Source organism: Hemiscyllium ocellatum, chromosome 14, assembly GCF_020745735.1.
Source record: "Hemiscyllium ocellatum isolate sHemOce1 chromosome 14, sHemOce1.pat.X.cur, whole genome shotgun sequence".
Lineage (NCBI taxonomy): Eukaryota > Metazoa > Chordata > Chondrichthyes > Orectolobiformes > Hemiscylliidae > Hemiscyllium > Hemiscyllium ocellatum.
In genome coordinates this window covers 35418445-35437013 of record NC_083414.1, presented here as the reverse complement: position 1 = coordinate 35437013, position 18569 = coordinate 35418445, and the positions used below count along the sequence as shown (strand labels likewise).

The 18569-nt window shown below is 39.5% G+C and overlaps 1 protein-coding gene across 1 annotated transcript in view; it reads left to right on the top strand.

Moving 5' to 3' along the window:
• dnah12 (dynein, axonemal, heavy chain 12) overlaps positions 1-18569 on the top strand; it is a 260737-nt gene that overhangs the window by 72497 nt on the left and 169671 nt on the right. The window contains exons 17-21 of the mRNA XM_060835852.1: positions 2870-3055; positions 4700-4900; positions 11604-11798; positions 11902-12023; positions 17464-17746. Coding sequence (XP_060691835.1) covers positions 2870-3055; positions 4700-4900; positions 11604-11798; positions 11902-12023; positions 17464-17746 — 987 coding nt within the window. The remainder of the gene's footprint in view (positions 1-2869; positions 3056-4699; positions 4901-11603; positions 11799-11901; positions 12024-17463; positions 17747-18569) is intronic.

The window sequence follows — 18569 nt, the reverse complement described above, 5'->3', positions numbered from 1 at the left end:
TTTGGATATGATTAAGAAGGTTTGGAGGGATATTGGACAAATGCTGATAAATGAGACTAGTTCAGTTTAGGAACTCTTGTTGGCATGGAAGGGCTGGGCTGAAGGGTCTTTTCCATGTTGTATGACTGTATGTCATATTTTGTTCTATAATACTTCTTTGAAGTGCTTTGGAAAATTTTATCAAGTTAATCCTGTTGAATAAATACAATAATGCATACAATAAATAATGTATCAAGATCAGAGTGGTGCTAGAAGAGCACAGCGGGTCACGCAGTATCCGAAGAGCAGGAAAATGGATGTTTCGGGCAGGAACCCTTTATCAGGAATGAGGCTGGGAGCCTCCGGGATGGAGAGATAAATGGGAGGGGGTGGGGCTGGGGAGAAGGTAGGTAAGAGTGCAGTAGGTGGATGGAGGTGGGGATGAAGGAGATAGGTCGGAGAGGAGGGTGGAAAGGATAGGCAGGAAGGAAGATTGGCAGGTAGGACAGGTCATGAGGATGGTGCTGAACTGGTAGGTTAGAACTGGGCTAAGGTGGCGGGAGGGGAAATGAGGAAACTGGTGAAGTTCACATTGATGCCCTGGGGTTGAAGTGTGCCGAGGCGGAAGATGAGGTGTTCTTCCTCCAGGCGTCAGGCGATGAGGGACTAGCAGTTGAGGAGGCCCAGGACCTGCATGTCCTCAGCAGAGTGGAAGGGGTAGTTGAAATATTCGGCCATGGGACGGTGGGGTTGATTGGTGCGGGTGTCCCGGAGATGTTCCCTAATACACTCCCGACGCCTGGAGGAAGAATACATCATCTTCCCTCTCGGAACACTTCAACCCCAGGGCATCAATGTGAACTTCACCAGTTTCCTCATTTCCCCTCCCCCCACCTTACCCCTGTTCCAATCTGCCAGGTCAACATCATCCTCATGACCTGTCCTACTTGCCAATCTTCCTTCCCACCTATCCGCTCCACCCTCCTCTCTGACCTATCACCTTCATCCCTACCTCCATCCACCTATTGCACTCTTAGCTACCCTGTCCTTAGCCCCACCCCCTCCCATTTATCTCCCCACCCCAAAGGCTCCCAGCCTCATTCCTGATAAAGGGTCCTGCCCGACACGTCGATTTTCCTACTCCTCGGATACTGCCCGACCTGCTGGGCTTTTCCAGCACCACTCTAATCTTGATTCTGATCTCAACCATCTGCAGTCCTCACTTTTGCCTAATAAATAATGTCATTCTAACCTTACAAACATCCCTTCAAAATTCTGTGCCTCTGTGTTCTTGGCTGAACTGCTGGAGGGCTGACATGAATGGGTAAAATGACTGTTTAACATTTTTCCTTCAGTGTTTCTGCTATAAGTTTTGTGGAAGAATATTCCATGAAGAATTTCATCTCACATGTTTTATAATTTGAATTTAAGCACCAAAACAGTTGAGTAACCTTTTAAGGTGTATTCAATGAATTATGTTTCTTTTATTAAAAATCAGAATTCTTCAGTATGATGAAGATCCAAAACACATTGTTCACATCAGTTAATACCTTGATAATATGAAATGTTATCTTCCAACCAACCGATTAAATGGTTGAAAATAATTATGGAAATTTGTTTCAGATATTTTTATTCAAATTTACCCAGTTTCCTGGTGTAAATATTGCCCAATATAATGAAAAGTTATACTAAGTAATAGATTACAAATATGAATTCTGGGTTATGTGAAAAAATATGCTTTCAGTCCAGGAAAAGTTATAATTGACATAGGACAAGGAAAGAAAGGGACAAAACAGCCAGACTCCTTAAGTGGAATTTAATGTAGGTGATGGGGAACTGTGTTACCACTTTTCAGAAAGCTTAGTTACTGCTAATTCCTTAACTGGGCAGCGGCAAGTCTTCCCCAGAATCAAATACCCAAAGAAAACAAGCTACCAGCAAATCCGAAGTTGGTTATTGTTGTTTGGCAGTGCCACTGGGGAGGGAGTTGTTGCTGCCAACAATACACCCAAACCAAGTCCAGAATCGAGCGACCTAAGCCACAAGTTGATATGGTGGGAAGAGGATTGGGGTATCATAGAGGAAGTTGGTCAACTGCAATGGAAACAGGTGGCTGTCAGTGCACTCTCACTTCTGGGTGTTAGATCCCTTGATCAAGCATTGAGTGTTTTTGAATGAAGGAACCCTACATACCTTGGAAACCTGAAAATAACCTGACAAGACTTCTTTTGAACTTGCTGAATGACCCTTGTCTTAGTTAATGAGACCCTTAAGTGTGCATTATTTGCTCAACTAAATGCTGTCCATGAGCCTTCCTGCCACAGATTAATTCAGGCAGAGAAGGGAAGATGTGCGGTCCTCACAGTCCGGTCTCTCATTGCTCACTGGTACTTGATATCTTGGTGCATTGCATAAATGTATAAAAGACAGCAAAGTATTGAAGTTTTGCTAGGGACTATTAAACTATATACTATCCAGACTCAACACCTTCGGGAAAGGAGGGTAGAATAATTGAAGGAATGGGAATTCTATCTTTTAGTCTATTTTTAAATAATTTAGATTTTGATGTCATAAAATTATATTATGATGTAGCAGTTTTATTTACACCAGGAAAGGCTACATTGGCAAAATGGAAATTAAGTTCATGATGCAATGTTGTTTAAAATCCTAATGATGCACTCATTATCCTCCTTGCTCCACTAATCAAAGAGAACATTAGATATTACTATTGGGTAAAACTGTGAACTATGATACTCCTTTCAGATTAAAATTGACTTTTACACTCTTGAACTGACAAAAATTAAAGAGTACTGATAACTCACGCATACCTATAGTTTTGTTGGCAATGAAACAGATATTTGCTTTGATTTGTTTGTTTCTCTTTTTCTAGGAAATTGTTCCTCTTGTATCCATACTATGTAACCCTGGCATGAGACCTCGTCACTGGGCACAGGTGTCTGAAATTATGGGATATGATTTGACCCCAGACTCAGGAACAACTCTAAGAAAAATGTTAAAGCTGAATCTAACTCCATTCTTAGAAAAGTTTGAAGAAATTAGTGCTGCTGCTACCAAGGTAATGTTACAATGCAGAGGTCGAACCTCTCTGTTATTAAAATCAAACATCCAGAAAAGCTTGCCTTGTCTCATAATCTATTAAAATGTGAGTGAGTGACTGAGAACTCCTAATTACCACTATTTAAAGAAAAGTAACCATTTATTTTCCTAACAGTTTACTAAACAACACTATTAACAAACTAAACACACTAACTGAACACAACCCTACTAAAATGCTGTTCCAATAACACACTTATAAAAGATTACATTAACTTAATCTCAAGTCCACACAGTCTCTATCTTCTCCACTGTCCTCAGTCTTCCATCTGATGATCTCCCTGGATCGTCATCTTTCTTTTTTCTGTGAGTATGTTTTACAGGAAAATGTATCTTTGATACAGAGTGTCTTCTAATGTCTTTGAGAGCAAGACTTTAGCTGGGCAGTTAGCTCTCCAGCTCTATGCAATCACTTGGCTGATCAGAGGCAATTGCTCTGAACAACTTTCAAAATGCCCATATTTTTTATACCCTCCAACATCATTCTCTGTTATTGGTCTAATGTTGATAAAACAATAAATTCAAACTCGATTGGGTTTTAGTAATCTGAGCATAATTTAAACTAATTTGTTAAATTTGAATGGTTGTCAAAACAGCAACCAAAACTCAGGTATCCATTTAACAGCCAATTGTTACATGTATCTAATTTGGAACAGCTCATCTCCCAGCTGAGCCTGCACTTTCAGTTTACTTCAAAATTCACTCTCTAAAGTGACTTTGTAACAAAAAACATGGATCTGTATTAAGTAATAGCTTATAAAGTACATTAGATAGTGCATGCAAAAATGATGCTGTTGGCTATAAAGCACTTTCAGACATCATAATGTTAAGAAATGTGTTGAATATAAAAGGTGTCCAATTCAGGGCAACACACTTCCGAAAGGATGTCAACTCCTTCGAGACTACTTATAAACAATTTACCAAAGTGATGTCATAAAATAAAGCACTGCAATTAATTGTACAAAATAGAGACGTTGTTATTGTTGTTCTTGGTACAGAGTGACGTCAGGGGAGATATAATAAAGTTATTTAAACTTTTGAAGAATCTTTATAGGATAGCTGAGATTTCCGCTGATTGTCAGTGTCAGTAGAGGTCTAGAACCAGAATCAGAAAACATCAATTTGAATTAATTGGCAAAAGAGCCAAAGGAGATGTGAAAAGAATTATTTTCCATATATCTTACGATCGTATATATAAATCTATGCGATTTTATAGAAGCAGTTTCAATAGTGACTTTCAAAATGGAATTGAATATATGAAAAGGAATCTGTCAGGACTCTGTGGAAGAACAGGAGATTAGAAATAATTTAGTAGATTTTCAAAGAGTCAATACAGGCTTAATAGGTAGAATGACCACTTACTGTGCTGTATTCTATATATATTCATTCTTATCTTTCTTACTTTCTTTATGGAAATTTGTCTTTTTTATTCAACCTTAAGAACTAAACTTGTCATATTATTCCCTTGTATGTCCAAATAGCCCGAAACATAATTCAGCATTTAAAAATATACCGATAAAGCATTATCAAATTATTTTAAAACCTATTGAAGCAGAAAATAATTCCTGAACAAAATAAGATGTTACTCAATGAGATCTATCTTTAGGAATTCTCATTGGAAAAAGCAATGCAAGTCATGGAAGAAACCTGGGAGACAATAATCTTTCATACAAGTTTATATCGGGATACTGGAGTCTCCATTTTGTCGGCTGTGGATGAGATTCAGGCTATCCTTGATGATCAAATTATCAAGACACAAACAATGAGAGGGTCACCATTCTGTAAACCATTTGAAAAGAAAATCAAGGTGAGTAGATTTGAGAATAGTATATCAAAACAAAGTTATTGAGAGGACATATGTCACACCTAGAAATGAAAACAAGCAAAAAACATAGGTAACTTAGTGATGTGGTTTGATTGATAAGAGAAAAAGGGAAGGTCCATTGATTAGTGGATTAGTCAGGTTGAGTTGTGGCATCTCTACTGGCCTTTCAGCCTTTCCTCCTATATGCCAATGATTTATATGAAAGAACTGAGAATTATTTATCCATGTTAGCAGTTGGTACAAAGTTAGGAGGTTCAGTAGATTAGAGAGATGTATGCAAGAAGTTATGAAGTAACATGAACAACTTAAATAGAAATATAGAACTATAGAAATGAATCAGCAGAAGGCTGTACCATGCTGACGCAAAGACACCAAAATGCCCTTTCTAATCCCATCTTTCTGACCCCAGGTTTTTGAACTCTCTGCCAAGGGAAACAGGTTTCTCCTGTCTATTCTATCTTTAACCCTCACAATTTTGTATACTTTAATCATGTCAGAGATCTTGGAGTACAGGTTCAAAGTTCCTTGAAAATAGACTCGCAGTAGATAGGATAGTGAAGAAGGAATTTTGTATGCTTTCCTTTATTGGTCAGAGCATTGAGTTTAGGGGTTGGGAAGTCATGTTGTGGTTGTACAGGACATTGGTTAGGCCACTTTTGGAATATTGCATGCAATTCTGGTCTCCTTTCTATCAGAGGAATGTTGTGAAACTTGGAAGGGTTCAAAAAGGATTAACAAGGATGTTGCCAGGGTTAGAGGATTTGAGCTACAGGAAGAGGCTAAGTAGGCTGAATTGTTATCCCTGGAACATCAGAGGCTGAGGGGTGACCTTATAGAGGTTTATAAAGTCATGAGGGAGCATGGATAGGATAAATATCACGGTCACTGGACTCAAAATATTAACATTTTTTTGCTCCCACAGATACTACCACACCAGCTGAATTTCTCCAGCAATTTCTGTTTTTATTTGTTTCACTTGGAAGGAATATATAGAGTCTCAGACGGTGAGAACAGAGAAGATAAAAAGGCAGATGTTGCTTTTCTGTCCTTGGTAGACAGGAAGGGAAGGAGTTATTGGATGTGAATAGAAATGGGCCAAGCAATCAATTTGAAATACTGAAAGGTGAGGGGAAGAAAAATATTTTTGATTATGACACCATGTTGGAGATGGTAGAGGGTTGAAATGGCAGAAGATGATCAATGTATATGGTACTGGTGGGGTGGAAGGTTCAGTCAAAGGGAACCCTGTTATGCTTCTTGAAAAGAAGAAAAGGAATGAAAGAAGTGCAGAAAATAGGATGTGCACAGGCAAGAATGCTGCAAACTCCATTGGGAGAACCATTCTTGGGATGGGGAATAGAGGAAAAAGAATGACATATCAGAAGCCCTGATATGGAAAGTTGCTTTATTAGAACAAATTTGATTGAGGCAACAAAAGTGGAAGAATGGAATGAAGCCATTCCAGAAAGTAGAGTATGAGAAAGTGTAGTCAAGTCAGCCAATAGAACATTGACTCTCATATAAAACTAGAATATAAGTAGGAGGAAATTGTGACTATATTAATCTCCGATTAAAGCAAAATACTGCGTTTTCTGGAAATCTCCAAAATACTTGATTGTTAGAAATCTGAAATAAAACACCCTGTTGGAAAAACTCAGCAGGTCAGCTGGCAACCTGAGCAGGACAAAGAAACAGAGTTAACATTTTGATTTCAAAGTTCTATTCCAAAGATTTTCAACTCTAAATATTAACTATTTCCCTCTTCATTGATGCAACCAAGCCTGCTAAGTTTATGCAGCATTCTCTGTTTATTATACATCTCTGGATAAGATGTTATTATACACCTCTGGAGCAGTTAGGACTTGAACCCTGGCCTCCAGGCTTGGAGGTAGAGATACTATCAATGCTTAGGTTTCAATACTTCAACAGCAATAATATTTTTATCTTGGTAGAACACTTCATGTAATAAAACATCCCAAGATAGTTCACAAAAGAGTTATGAAATAAAATCTGACATAGAGCCTTTCAAGGAAATGTTATCGCATCTAATCAAAAAGTTGGTCAAAGAAGGTGATTTTCAGGCATGACACAAAAGAAGAATCGAAATTCGAAGAGAGATAAGTGTAGTGATTGTAATGAGGTCAGCCAAGTGGACCTCATAGAATATGGGTTCCCTAACTGGGGCTGTTAATCTGACCCAATTAGGGAGCCCTAGCTGACAAATAAAAACAGGAGTGTCAAACATCCTGTCCAGTGTGAGAGCTGGCTCATCGGGAGCTGAATCGGGGTCAAGGTTCTCCACATCTAAATAAAGAGTGACGTGGTGACAAGATACCGGCCTCTGTGGTGTTATTCCAGTGCTGACGAGAAAAGCACACTCCTGAAGAAGTTCTGCAATATTTGTATTTGAGTTGGAGTGAGCATCGCTGGCACATACTGTCATTGGGAAGTTTGACTCATTTGATCTGGCCATCAAAGTCTGGGCCCAGTTTGTGGAAAGAATGCGTTATTTTTTCTGGACACATGACATTAGGGCAGATGAAAAACAGTGAGTAATTCTCCTGACAGCTTGTGGGTCAGCAAGTGTTTTGGTTAGATTAGATTAGATTACTTACAGTGCGGAAACAGGCCCTTCAAGTTCAAACCGACCCTCCAAAAAGCAACCCACCCAGACCCATTCTCCTACATTTACCCCTTCACCTAATGCTACGGGCAGTTTAGCATGGCCAATTCACCTAACCTGCACATCTTTGGACTGTGGGAGGAAACCGAAGCACCTGGAAGAAACCCATGCAGACACGGGGAGAATGTGTAAACTCCACACAGACGGTTGCCTGAGGAGGGAATTGAACCCGAGTCTCTGGTGCTGTGCAGCAGCAGTGCTAACGAGTGTGTCACCATGCCACCCGTTATGAGGAGCTTAACTTTCCCTGAGGCACCAGAAACTAAAACCATTCAAGAATTGACGGATTTAGTTAAGGAATATTATGACCCCAATCCTCCACTAATTCCGAGATGCTATTGGTTTTACTCAACAATTTGAAAATCCGTATCGAGATTCTTGACTAAGTTAAGGTGACTGGCAGAGGCCTGTGATTTTGAGAGACTGATTGGTATGTGGGATTTATGATGTAACCATGCAAAAGCACCTACTGTTTGAAGCAAAACTGGACATCAAGCAGGCGGTACAACTGGCTTTAACTTTGGAAAATGTGGCAAGTGGATCATATGAGTTGCAGGGTATTCCTATCATAGTGGACACTGTCACCAGGCTGACTGAGCTTAGGAAAAACCACTTGAGTGAAGGCAATTGCACAGCCTCACTCAGGACAAATCCTGAACAGAGGGACTTTGGGTCAGCCAGTAGCAAAACCCAAAACAAAACCAAAGAGTTAAAATTTCCTGCAGGATCTGGGCCAGCAAGCCATTGTAGTTGCTGCTGGTATGCAAACTCAGGACAGCAAAAGAGTCCCACTTGATCTCTGTTGAATAAGAGAACTCAAGACAGTATCCAGGAGAGTGCACATCCCGGAAAGTCCACCTACACCTGGCTTGGAACAGTTAAGATTCCTTAACAAGCCCAAATTAGAATAAACATCTTGTTAGATGGTCACTTGGTTCTAACAGAGGTCAATATTGGCCCGGCTGTTTCAGTGATTGCAGAGCAGGTGTTTAACAAAATTCACGCTGGACCCCAGCCCTTACTTTCACACAAGACCTCAGCTAGACTGAAAACCTATACTGGGGAACATTTCCAGATTAAAAGTCCAACTTCTGTTCTGGTCTCTCACGAGAATTAGCTAGTTCAGTTGCCACTGATTGTAGCATAAGAATCAAACTTGTTGGGGCGAAATTGGTTAAGAAAGATATACCTACACTGTCTCAATATTTTTCCATTAGAAAATGGCTGCCTGTGTGAAGTTCTAATTAGATCCCCGAAAGTTTTTCAGGAAGACTTAGAACTATCAAAGGAGCCAAGGCCACCTTGCATGTTGACCAGGAAAAAACTCCATGATTCTGCAAGGATTGCTCATTGCCATTTGCCTTACAGGCAAGAGTAGAGGCAGAAATTGAGGCAGAAATCAGAAGGCTGCAAAGCAAAGGAATTATCAAATCAGTCCAGTTTGCAGAATAAGTAGCACTGGTCATACCCTCCGTGAAGCCCAATGAGCCGGCTTGCCTTTGTGGGGATTTTAAACAAACAGTAAACTACTTTTCGCAGCTGGATTATTACCCAATCCCTTGAATGGAGAACTCAGAAACAAAGCTGACAAGGGAACTGTCCTTCACGAAGTTGAACATCAGCCATGTGTACTTGCAATGTGTACTTGATGAGGATTAGAAGTATGCAAAATTAGTATGGTTTTGTACGAGAATGTCATTTGGGGTATCAGTGGACATTGGAGAAAATTTTACAAGGTCCACCCCAGGTTGCTAATAAGAGGGATGACAAATAATAAGCACTTAGAGAATTTGAGCATAGTCCTTAGAAATTTCTCCCAGATGAGCACACACTTTAAAATAGAAAAATGTGTGTTCCAGGCACCCAAAGTGATCTACTTGGGCTACAGAGTCTACAAGAATGAGTTAAACTGTTGGAAGATAAAATAAGGGTGATCAAAGGTGCCCTGGCTCCCACATTTCTGCTGGAGCTTAGATCTTTCTTTGAGTTGGTGAATTATCAGGAAAGCTAGTTTATAACCTGACCTTCATCTTGGCACCTTTACTCCTGCTATTGAAAAAGGATTAGCCTTGGAAATGGTCAGTTCCATCTTAAACTGCCATTGGGAATTAAAGGGAATGAAATAATTAGGACCATAATTATATATTCTAATTGTTTCACTATCTGAGGAAAAAGGGCAAGGAGTTCAGAGAGAAGGCTTTCCCCAAATAAATAGCATGCTTGAATCTTAAATAAATACTTAGTTAACCCATAGGATGCTGAGACAATGATATTGCAATCAATTACATAACAGAATAAAATGCTTGGAGAGAGAATCAAGTTATTTAGAGTCATAGAGACATAGAGATGTACAGCACGAAAACAGACTCTTCCATCCAACTTGTCCATGTTATAGATATCCTAACCCAATCTAGTCCCACCTGTCAGTACCCAGCCCACATCCCTCCAAACCCTTACTATTCATATACCCATTCAGATGCATTTTAAATGTTGCAATTGTACCAGCCTTCACCACTTCCTCTGGCAGCCCATTCCACACATGCACCACCCTTTGTGTGAAAACGTTGCCCGTTAGGTCTCTTGTCTATCTTTCCTTTCCCACCCTAAACCTACGCCCTCTAGTTCTGGACTCCCCTACTCTATGGAAAAGATCTTGTTTATTTACCCTATCCATGCCCCTCATGATTTTATAAACCTCTATAAGGTCACCCATCAGCATCTGACATTCCAGGGGAAATAGCCCCAGCTATTCAACCTCTCCCTGTAGCTCAAATTCTCTAACCCTGGCAACCTCTTTGTAAATCTTTTCTGAACCCTTTCACGTTTCACAACATCCTTCTGGCAGCAAGGTGACCAGAATTGCACGCAATATTCCAAAAGTGGCCTAACCAATGTCCTGTATAGCCGCAACATAACCTCCAAACTCCTATAGTCAATACTCTGACCAATAAAGGAAAGCATACCAAACGCCTTATTCATTATCTTATCTACCTGCGACTCCTCTTTCAAGGAGCTATGAACCTGCACTCCAAGGTCTCTTTGTTCAGCAACACTCCCTAGAACCTTACCATTAAGTGTATAAGTCCTACTAAGATTTGCTTTCCCAAAATGCAGCATCCTGCAACTATTAAATTAAACTCCATCTGCCAATCCTCAGCCCATTGGCCCATCTGATCAACATCCCATTGTAATCTAAGGTAACCTTCTTCGCTGTCCACTACACCTCCAATTTTGGTGTCATTTGCAGACTTACTAATTATACCTCTGATGCTAACATCCAAATCATTTACATAAATGATGAAAAGTAGTGGATCCAGCACCAATTCTTGTGGCACTCACTGATCACAGGCCTCCAGTCTGAAAAACAACCCTCTGTCATTTCTGTATCCAAACGGCTAGTTCTGCCACTATTCCAAATGATCTAACCTTGCTAACCAGTCTACCACGAGGAACCTTGTCAAATGCCTTACTGAAGTCCATATAGATCACGTCTACCACTCTGCCCTCATCAGCTGTCTTTATTACTTCTCAAAAAACTCAATCAAGTTTGTACTATAAACATGTTTGCATAATGACTCTCAATGGTATTATAAAAAGAATACTTGAAATCCTTTTTATGAAGCTAATTATGCATTATTGACATCTCAGATTGATCGTAGGAGATATTGCTATGGGAAATTTTCTGTGTTAAAGAAATAGATAAACTTTTGCTACATTGGCATCAGAAGGCTTTTTTTTACATTTAGGCTGTAGTGGACTGGATGAATATCTGAAAGTATAGCTCCAAGCTCTGAAGTACACTTATGAGAAAAAAATTGGAAATGAGAATATTTGCTTTCTTGATTACTGTGAGTGATCAAAGATAATACAAAGATCTTGCTCTGAAATAAATGGATCAATAATTATATTTACTGTTATCAATTCTCTCTAGGAATGTGGAGCACAATATTAAAATGCACTGTTTTAACACATTATTTTCTGCTTGACATCTTTGTATTTAAGAATTGGGAGGAACGCCTGATTCATGTTCAGGAAACCATTGATGAATGGTTGAAAGTACAAGCTCAATGGCTCTATCTAGACCCCATTTTTTCTTCTGAGGACATTATGCAACAGATGCCAGAAGAGGGACGACTCTTCCAAACTGTGGACAGGAACTGGAAAGACATTATGAGACATTGTGTTAAGGATCCCAAGGTACATCCTGATGTAAATCGCTACCTCAAGATGTGTAAACGATGGCCAAGATTTTATAATATGCTTGCTATAGATATTTCATTTAATATGTTCACCTTTATAGGTTCTGGCAGCAACATCTCTGACAGGATTACTGGGGAAACTCCAGGATTGCAATCGCTTGTTGGAGAAAATCATGAAAGGACTAAATGCCTATTTGGAGAAAAAACGGCTCTTCTTTCCTCGGTATTGTATATGCCATGATATTATCAAACTGTTAAAATGTTCTTAGAAGCTCTGCAATGTTTCATTTAAAGTAAGCAGTGAATCATTGTTTAGCATTTAAAATAAAACAATGAGGTCATCCAACAACAGCATCAATAACTTGTATTTATATCACCTCTTGAAAGTGGTAAAATATCCCAAGACACTTCAAAGGAATATTAACAAGCAACATTTGATAGCAAGCTGTGTGGAAATGTCACATAACAATATTGTGAATATGTATGCAAATCATGAACCACAGTACTTGACGAAGGCAATTCACCAGCATCTTCTCAAATGCAGTTAGAGTTGGGCAATGAATCTGTTCTTGCCAGCAATGCTTTCATTCCGTGATTGGATAGGAATAAAAATGGAATAGTGAACTAAAATCTTGGTCAAAAAGGTGGATAAATCTTATGCTTTTTTGTTCAAGTCTGAGTTACTTTGGATTTGTTGGACTCCTCCCCAACTCTCCCTGCCCCCCTTCACAGGTTGAGCAACTTACCCAGTCCTTGTGTGGTTGCAGCAATTGTCAGCAGGGAATAGCTACAGCTCCAAACCACCCATCATCCAATGGCCTGGCAGAAAGAGCAGTCCAAACTTTGAAGGATGGCTTGAAGAAACAGCCTACAGTCTTGCTAGATACCAAGATATCTCTTTGATTTTAGGATGACCCCACATGCAACTACAGGGATAGCTCTAGCAGAGTTGCTAATCGGGAGAAGTCTCTGCACCAGATTAAGTCTAATCTTCCTGGACCTGGGGTGGGGAGTGTGTGAAATGGCATCAGGAATACCAATTCTGGACATAAGGCTCCGTCAAGCAAGAGAGAAAGATGGATGTAGGGGACAAAGTTTGGGGCAAGAATCACAGAAATAGCTTCACATGATGAGAGGCATGGTTGACACAAGGTCAAGACCAGTGATGTAACAAGTATTGGAAGGTGCAACAGACCTAGACAAGGATGCAAAGGGGGCAGTCTTAGAGTAAAGAGAAGACCTTTCAGAGTGGCAATAAGGAGAAACCTCTTCAGCCAGAGAGTGGTGAATCTGTGGAATTCATTGCCATAGAAGGCTGTGGAGACCAGGTCATTGATTATATTTAAGACAGAGATACATAGATTCTTGATTGTCAAAGGGATGAAAGCTGCAAATTTGTAAGCAGTGCAGGAGCAAAACATGCCCTGCCACTTGGAGCAGTTGGAAAGGCTTCCATAACCTATGGGTTCACCCTCTCTGTCAAGCGTTGTCTCAGAATCAGAGATGGGCCACCTCAATGTCTTTGCCGCTGCTGGCAGAAGAGGTGAGTTCCTGTGCATTATACGTTGCCTGCATTAAATTCAGAGTCAGGAAGCTGACTCAGTACTAAAACACCCCTATGTCTGGCCTATGTCCTTGGACTCAGAGGGGAAAGAGTAGTGATTGTAATGAGGTCAGCCAGCTGGACCTCACAGGATATGAGTTTCCTGATTGGAATTGTTAATCTGATCCAGTGAAGGATGAAGGAACCAAAGTAGGGTTATTAATTATGCTAATAACACAAAGCCAAGTAGGAAGATAAGTTATGAAAAGCGTGTAAAGCAGCTATGAAGGAATAGATAGTTTAAATAGTTGAGCTAAGATATGCAAGATTGCCTATAAAAATGTGGAGTTTGGCATTTTGGTATGAAAATAAAGAAAAGCATATGATATAAATAGTGAGAGATTCAGAGTTCTGAGATGCATAGGGATCTGGGTATCCATGTGTTTGAACACAAAGGTTAGGCAAGTAATAAGGAAAGTTAATAGAATGTTACAATTTATTGCAAGAAGATGATTATAAAAGTAGGTTATAATTAAGTTAAAAGGGCCATTGGTGAGACCACATCTGGAATATTGTGAACAGTATTGGTCTCCTTATCTAAGGAAGGATGTAAATGTGTTGGAATGAGTTCAAATACGTTCTCCCAAACCAATATCAGGAATGAGCAGTTTGTGTTATGATTGAACAGGCTAGGCTTGAACATATTGAAGTGTAGGATATGAGGTAACTTGGTTGAAACATAAATAATTCTGAGGGATCTTGACAAGGGGGATTTGGGAAGGATGTTTACTCTTGTCAGTATCTAGAATGAGGTAACACTTAAAAATAAGGAGTTTCCCATTCAAAGCAAATATGAGGCAAAAAAATATGAGGCATCTGTCTCTATGATGATCATGAGTCTTTGGAATTTTGATGGCGAAAGCAAAGATTTTGAATATTGTTAAGACAAGGGTACATATATTCTTACAAGAGGCTTAGCGGGGGTCATATTTCATCAGAGCTAAGTTGGAATGTGAAATTGTGGTTGCAACTATATTAGCTTTGATTGTATTGAATGCTAGAGCAGACTCAAGGAGCTAAGTTGTCGACACTTGCTCTAACTTATATATTCTTATGAGTGTAGAAGAGGTAAAGTGAAAGAAAGAGAGCTTAAAAAGTACTAATAGGTATAGGCTTTGGCATGGAGCAACAGCCAAAATGTGCATGGTACAAAAATTTAAATTGCACATTCCTGGTTACATGTAATGGTTATAATGTTAAAAAGAGTACAGAGATGAGACAATAGAAGGGAATCCAGAATAGGACTCAGAATTTCAAGGTAGTCCATAAAGCATTTAGAGTATCTATTTGTTCTACAATTTATAGTTGAATCCAAGAGGTCAGCATTCAGACTTGGTCCTACCTTGGAGTGCAGGTTCATAGCTCCTTAAAAGTGGAGTTGCAGATAGATAGGATAGTGAAGAAGGTGTTTGGTATGCTTTTCTTTATTGGTCAGAATATTAAGTACAGGAGTTAGGAGGTCATGATACGGCTCTACAGGATATTGGTTAGGTGTGCAATTCTGGTCTCCTTCCTATCAGAAAGATGTTGTGAAACTTGAAAGGGTTCAGAAAAGATTTACAAGGATGTTGCCAGGGTTGGAGGATTTGAGCTATAGGGAGAGGTTGAATAGGCTGGGGCTGTTTTTTCTGTAGCGTCAGAGGCTGAGGGATGACCTTATAGAGGTTTATTAAATCATGAGGGGCATGGATAGGATAAATTGACAAAAGTCTGTTCCCCGGGGTTGGGGAGTCCAGAACTAGAGGGCATGGGTTTAGAGTGAGAGGGGAAAGATATAAAAGAGACCTAAGGGCAACTTTTTCACTCAAATGGTGGTACGTGTATGGAATGAACTGCCAGAGGAAGTGGTGGAGGCTGGTACAATTGCAACATTTAAAAGGCATCTGGATGGGTATATGAATATGAAAGGTTTGGAGGGATAAGGCCAGGTGCTGGCAGGTGGAACTAGATTGGGTTGGGATATTTGGTTGGCATGGACGAGTTGGACCAAAGGGTCTGTTTCCATGCTGTATATTTCTATGACTCTATGACTCAAGCATTATTTCACCCGTAGCTTTGTTTAACCAAACTAATTGGTCATCCCATGTTGAAGTTTAATGGATATTTTCAACTTGTACCAAAGTGGATGTGAAGTTGGAGCAATGGCTATCCTACCTACTTGAGTCCAATATAAAGAGGATCAAACCATTCCCAATCTTGGGCTTTATCAGCATAACTCAGGCAATTTGCTAAATGGTCAATGAGCACTTGAGAGCAACCCACCTCACAGGATTGCAAGAAATCTAGTACATACATGGTCAAGCAAAATTGAAAATGACCAACCAGATTTATAGTTGGGCGTGAGGTGTGGTTGAGGAGGGGAAACAGACACACCAATGAAGCACTCACCCTGTGGCCGGAAGTGGACAACATAAATTTTGTTGGATCAAAAAAAGTATTCTTGCTGGGACACTAATTTTTATATTTAAGTTACTTATTATCTATTTCAGATAAGGATTCTCTGTAATCATGTATAGGCCAATCTGAAAATGGAATAAGGTTGGTTTTGGAGACCAAGGCACTCCAATTGCCCTGAGAAGCTACCTTCTTGAACTGCTGCTATCCATGTGACCATAGACCTACCCACTCTGGTAGGAAAGGGAATTCAGGATTTTGAGCCATTGACAGTGAATGAATAACAATCTTATCCCATTGGTCAAGATGGTATATGGCTTGGGGGGTCTTGCAGGTGCTGAAGTTCCCAATAATCTGCTGTCCTTCTAATTGGTAGATGTTGCAGATTGAAAGGTGCTATCTATTGAGCCTGGACGAGTTGTTGCAGTGCACCTTATACATTGTACACATTATGCCTTGGGTAGAAGGAGTGATTACCGATGATGTAAGACGGGATTCCAATCAAGAGGGCTGCTTTTTCCTGATGGTGTTAGCTTCCTGAGTGTTGTTGAAGCTGCATTTATCCAAGCAAATGAATAGTATTCCATTGTATGTCTGACCTGTGCATTGTAAGTGGTGAACAGGTTTTGAGTCAGGAGGCAGATTATTCATTGCAGAATTCCTAGTCTCTGACCTGCTGTAGTAGCCAGGGTATTTATATTGGTGACCCATTTCGATTTCTGGTTAACACCAGGATATTGGTATTAGGGTTTCAGTGGTCATGCCATTGAATGTCAAAGGACAATGGTTCGATTCTTTCTTGTTTGAGATGATCATTTCTTGGCCTTTATTTGGCATGAATGTTACTCGCTGCTTTTCAGCCTAAGCCTGCATGGACTTGGATTGCTTTAGTAAGTAAGGAGTTGTGAATGATGTTGAATGCTATTCTTGCAAATATTTTCATTTCCTTCCTAAATTATCATGGTAAGAATTGGACACAATACTGTATTTAACCTCAGACCAGTGATTTACAAAGGTTTGCTTTAAATTCCTAGTTTTAGTATGCAATATCTTTATTTATAGAGAACACGATCCCATATGTTGTATGAGCAGTCTAACAAATCTACTGTCTACCATGGTGAATGAGCATGCCAATAAATTGCTGACACCATCCTGTTTAAGTGCAGGAACCTATAGAGCCTGCTTGGTCTAGTGTAATAGTGGAAAACCACTTCCTGGTTGAACTAGACGTCTCTTGTTAACAAGATATAGTTTATTACATTGTTACCACTTACATTAATATGATAGAGATTATTATGGTGTCTTGGAAGAGGATCAAATTTTGGTTCTCACACCTTCAAGGTCACAAGCTGTTCTGACAACAAGTCCATATGAAATCATCATAATGGGTGGTGCTTATTACTAAACCTTTCAGATCCTTTCAGGCCCTCATAAAATTCCATAAATCTTCCTCAACTTGCTCTGCCTCTTTCAGTGATTTGTGCCCAATAATAATATAAAATATAGTATATATTTTCACATACAAATTTGTCCTTTCAGGGCTGTGATTTTCTCTGACAGTCGTATTTGTAAAGCCCTGTGTAACTTTATTTTTAATTAAGTGTTCATACATGAAGTGTACTGATGAAACTGGAGTGTATTAATGTTCTATGCTTAATGTTTCTAGGTTTTTCTTTCTTTCTAATGACGAGATGCTAGAGATCCTTTCAGAAACCAAGGATCCATTAAGAGTGCAACCTCATTTGAAGAAATGTTTTGAGGGTATTAGCAAACTGGAATTTCTTCCCAATCTGGACATTATTGCAATGTTCAGTAGTGAAGGTGAACGAGTTGAATTGATTCAAAAGATTAGCACTTCTGAAGCTCGTGGTGCTGTAGAAAAATGGCTGGTACAAGTGGAAGACATTATGCTAAGGAGTATACATGAAGTTATTGAGCGATCACAACAGGTATAACTTCATTTTTCAACTTCTAGCACTGGTTCACTTAAATGGGATTAGAATGTTCGGCAAGTCAAGATAATATGGCACTTTTTTTTCATCATTGTTGTTTTCAAAATTTGTCATTGCTCAAAACAAAGCAATTTTTAAAAGACCATGGTTAAGTATAATTTGATAAATTCACCTATGTATTTTTCAGAAAGATGTTAGTTTGATACTTGCCCATTCAGTTTTTCAGTATCTTTTCCTTCTTTCAGTTTATTCTTTTCTATATCAGACTATATATGCTATAATACACAGTACACTAATGATTAGCTGATAGTGAGTATTTGGATCATGTCATGTCAATTGAACCAATTCTCATTAAAACATTGATTGATTCCTGTTACGATCCCACCTGAAAATAATGCTTGTTAAGTCAGAAATCTGGCTTCATAGATCATAATTTTAATTTTTCTGGTTGGTTAGTCACTGAAACCTAGTCACTCAGGGTTACAAATGTTCTTTAACAAAAGAATACAAATTTATATTGGATTCCCTACAGTGTGGAAACAGGCCCTTCAGCCCAACAAGTCCACACCGACCCTCTGAAGAGAAACCCACCCAGACCCATTCCCCCTGATTAATGCACCTAACATTACGGGCAATTTAGCGTGGCCAATTCACCTAACCACATCTTTGGGCTGCGGGAGGAAACCCACGCAGACATGGGGAGAATGTGCAAACTCCACACAGACAGTTGCCCAAGGCGGGAATTGAACCCGGGTCCCTGGCGCTGTGAGGCAGCAGTGCTAGCCAAACAAATGATTTTTTAAAAGGCAGTTTAGAAAGA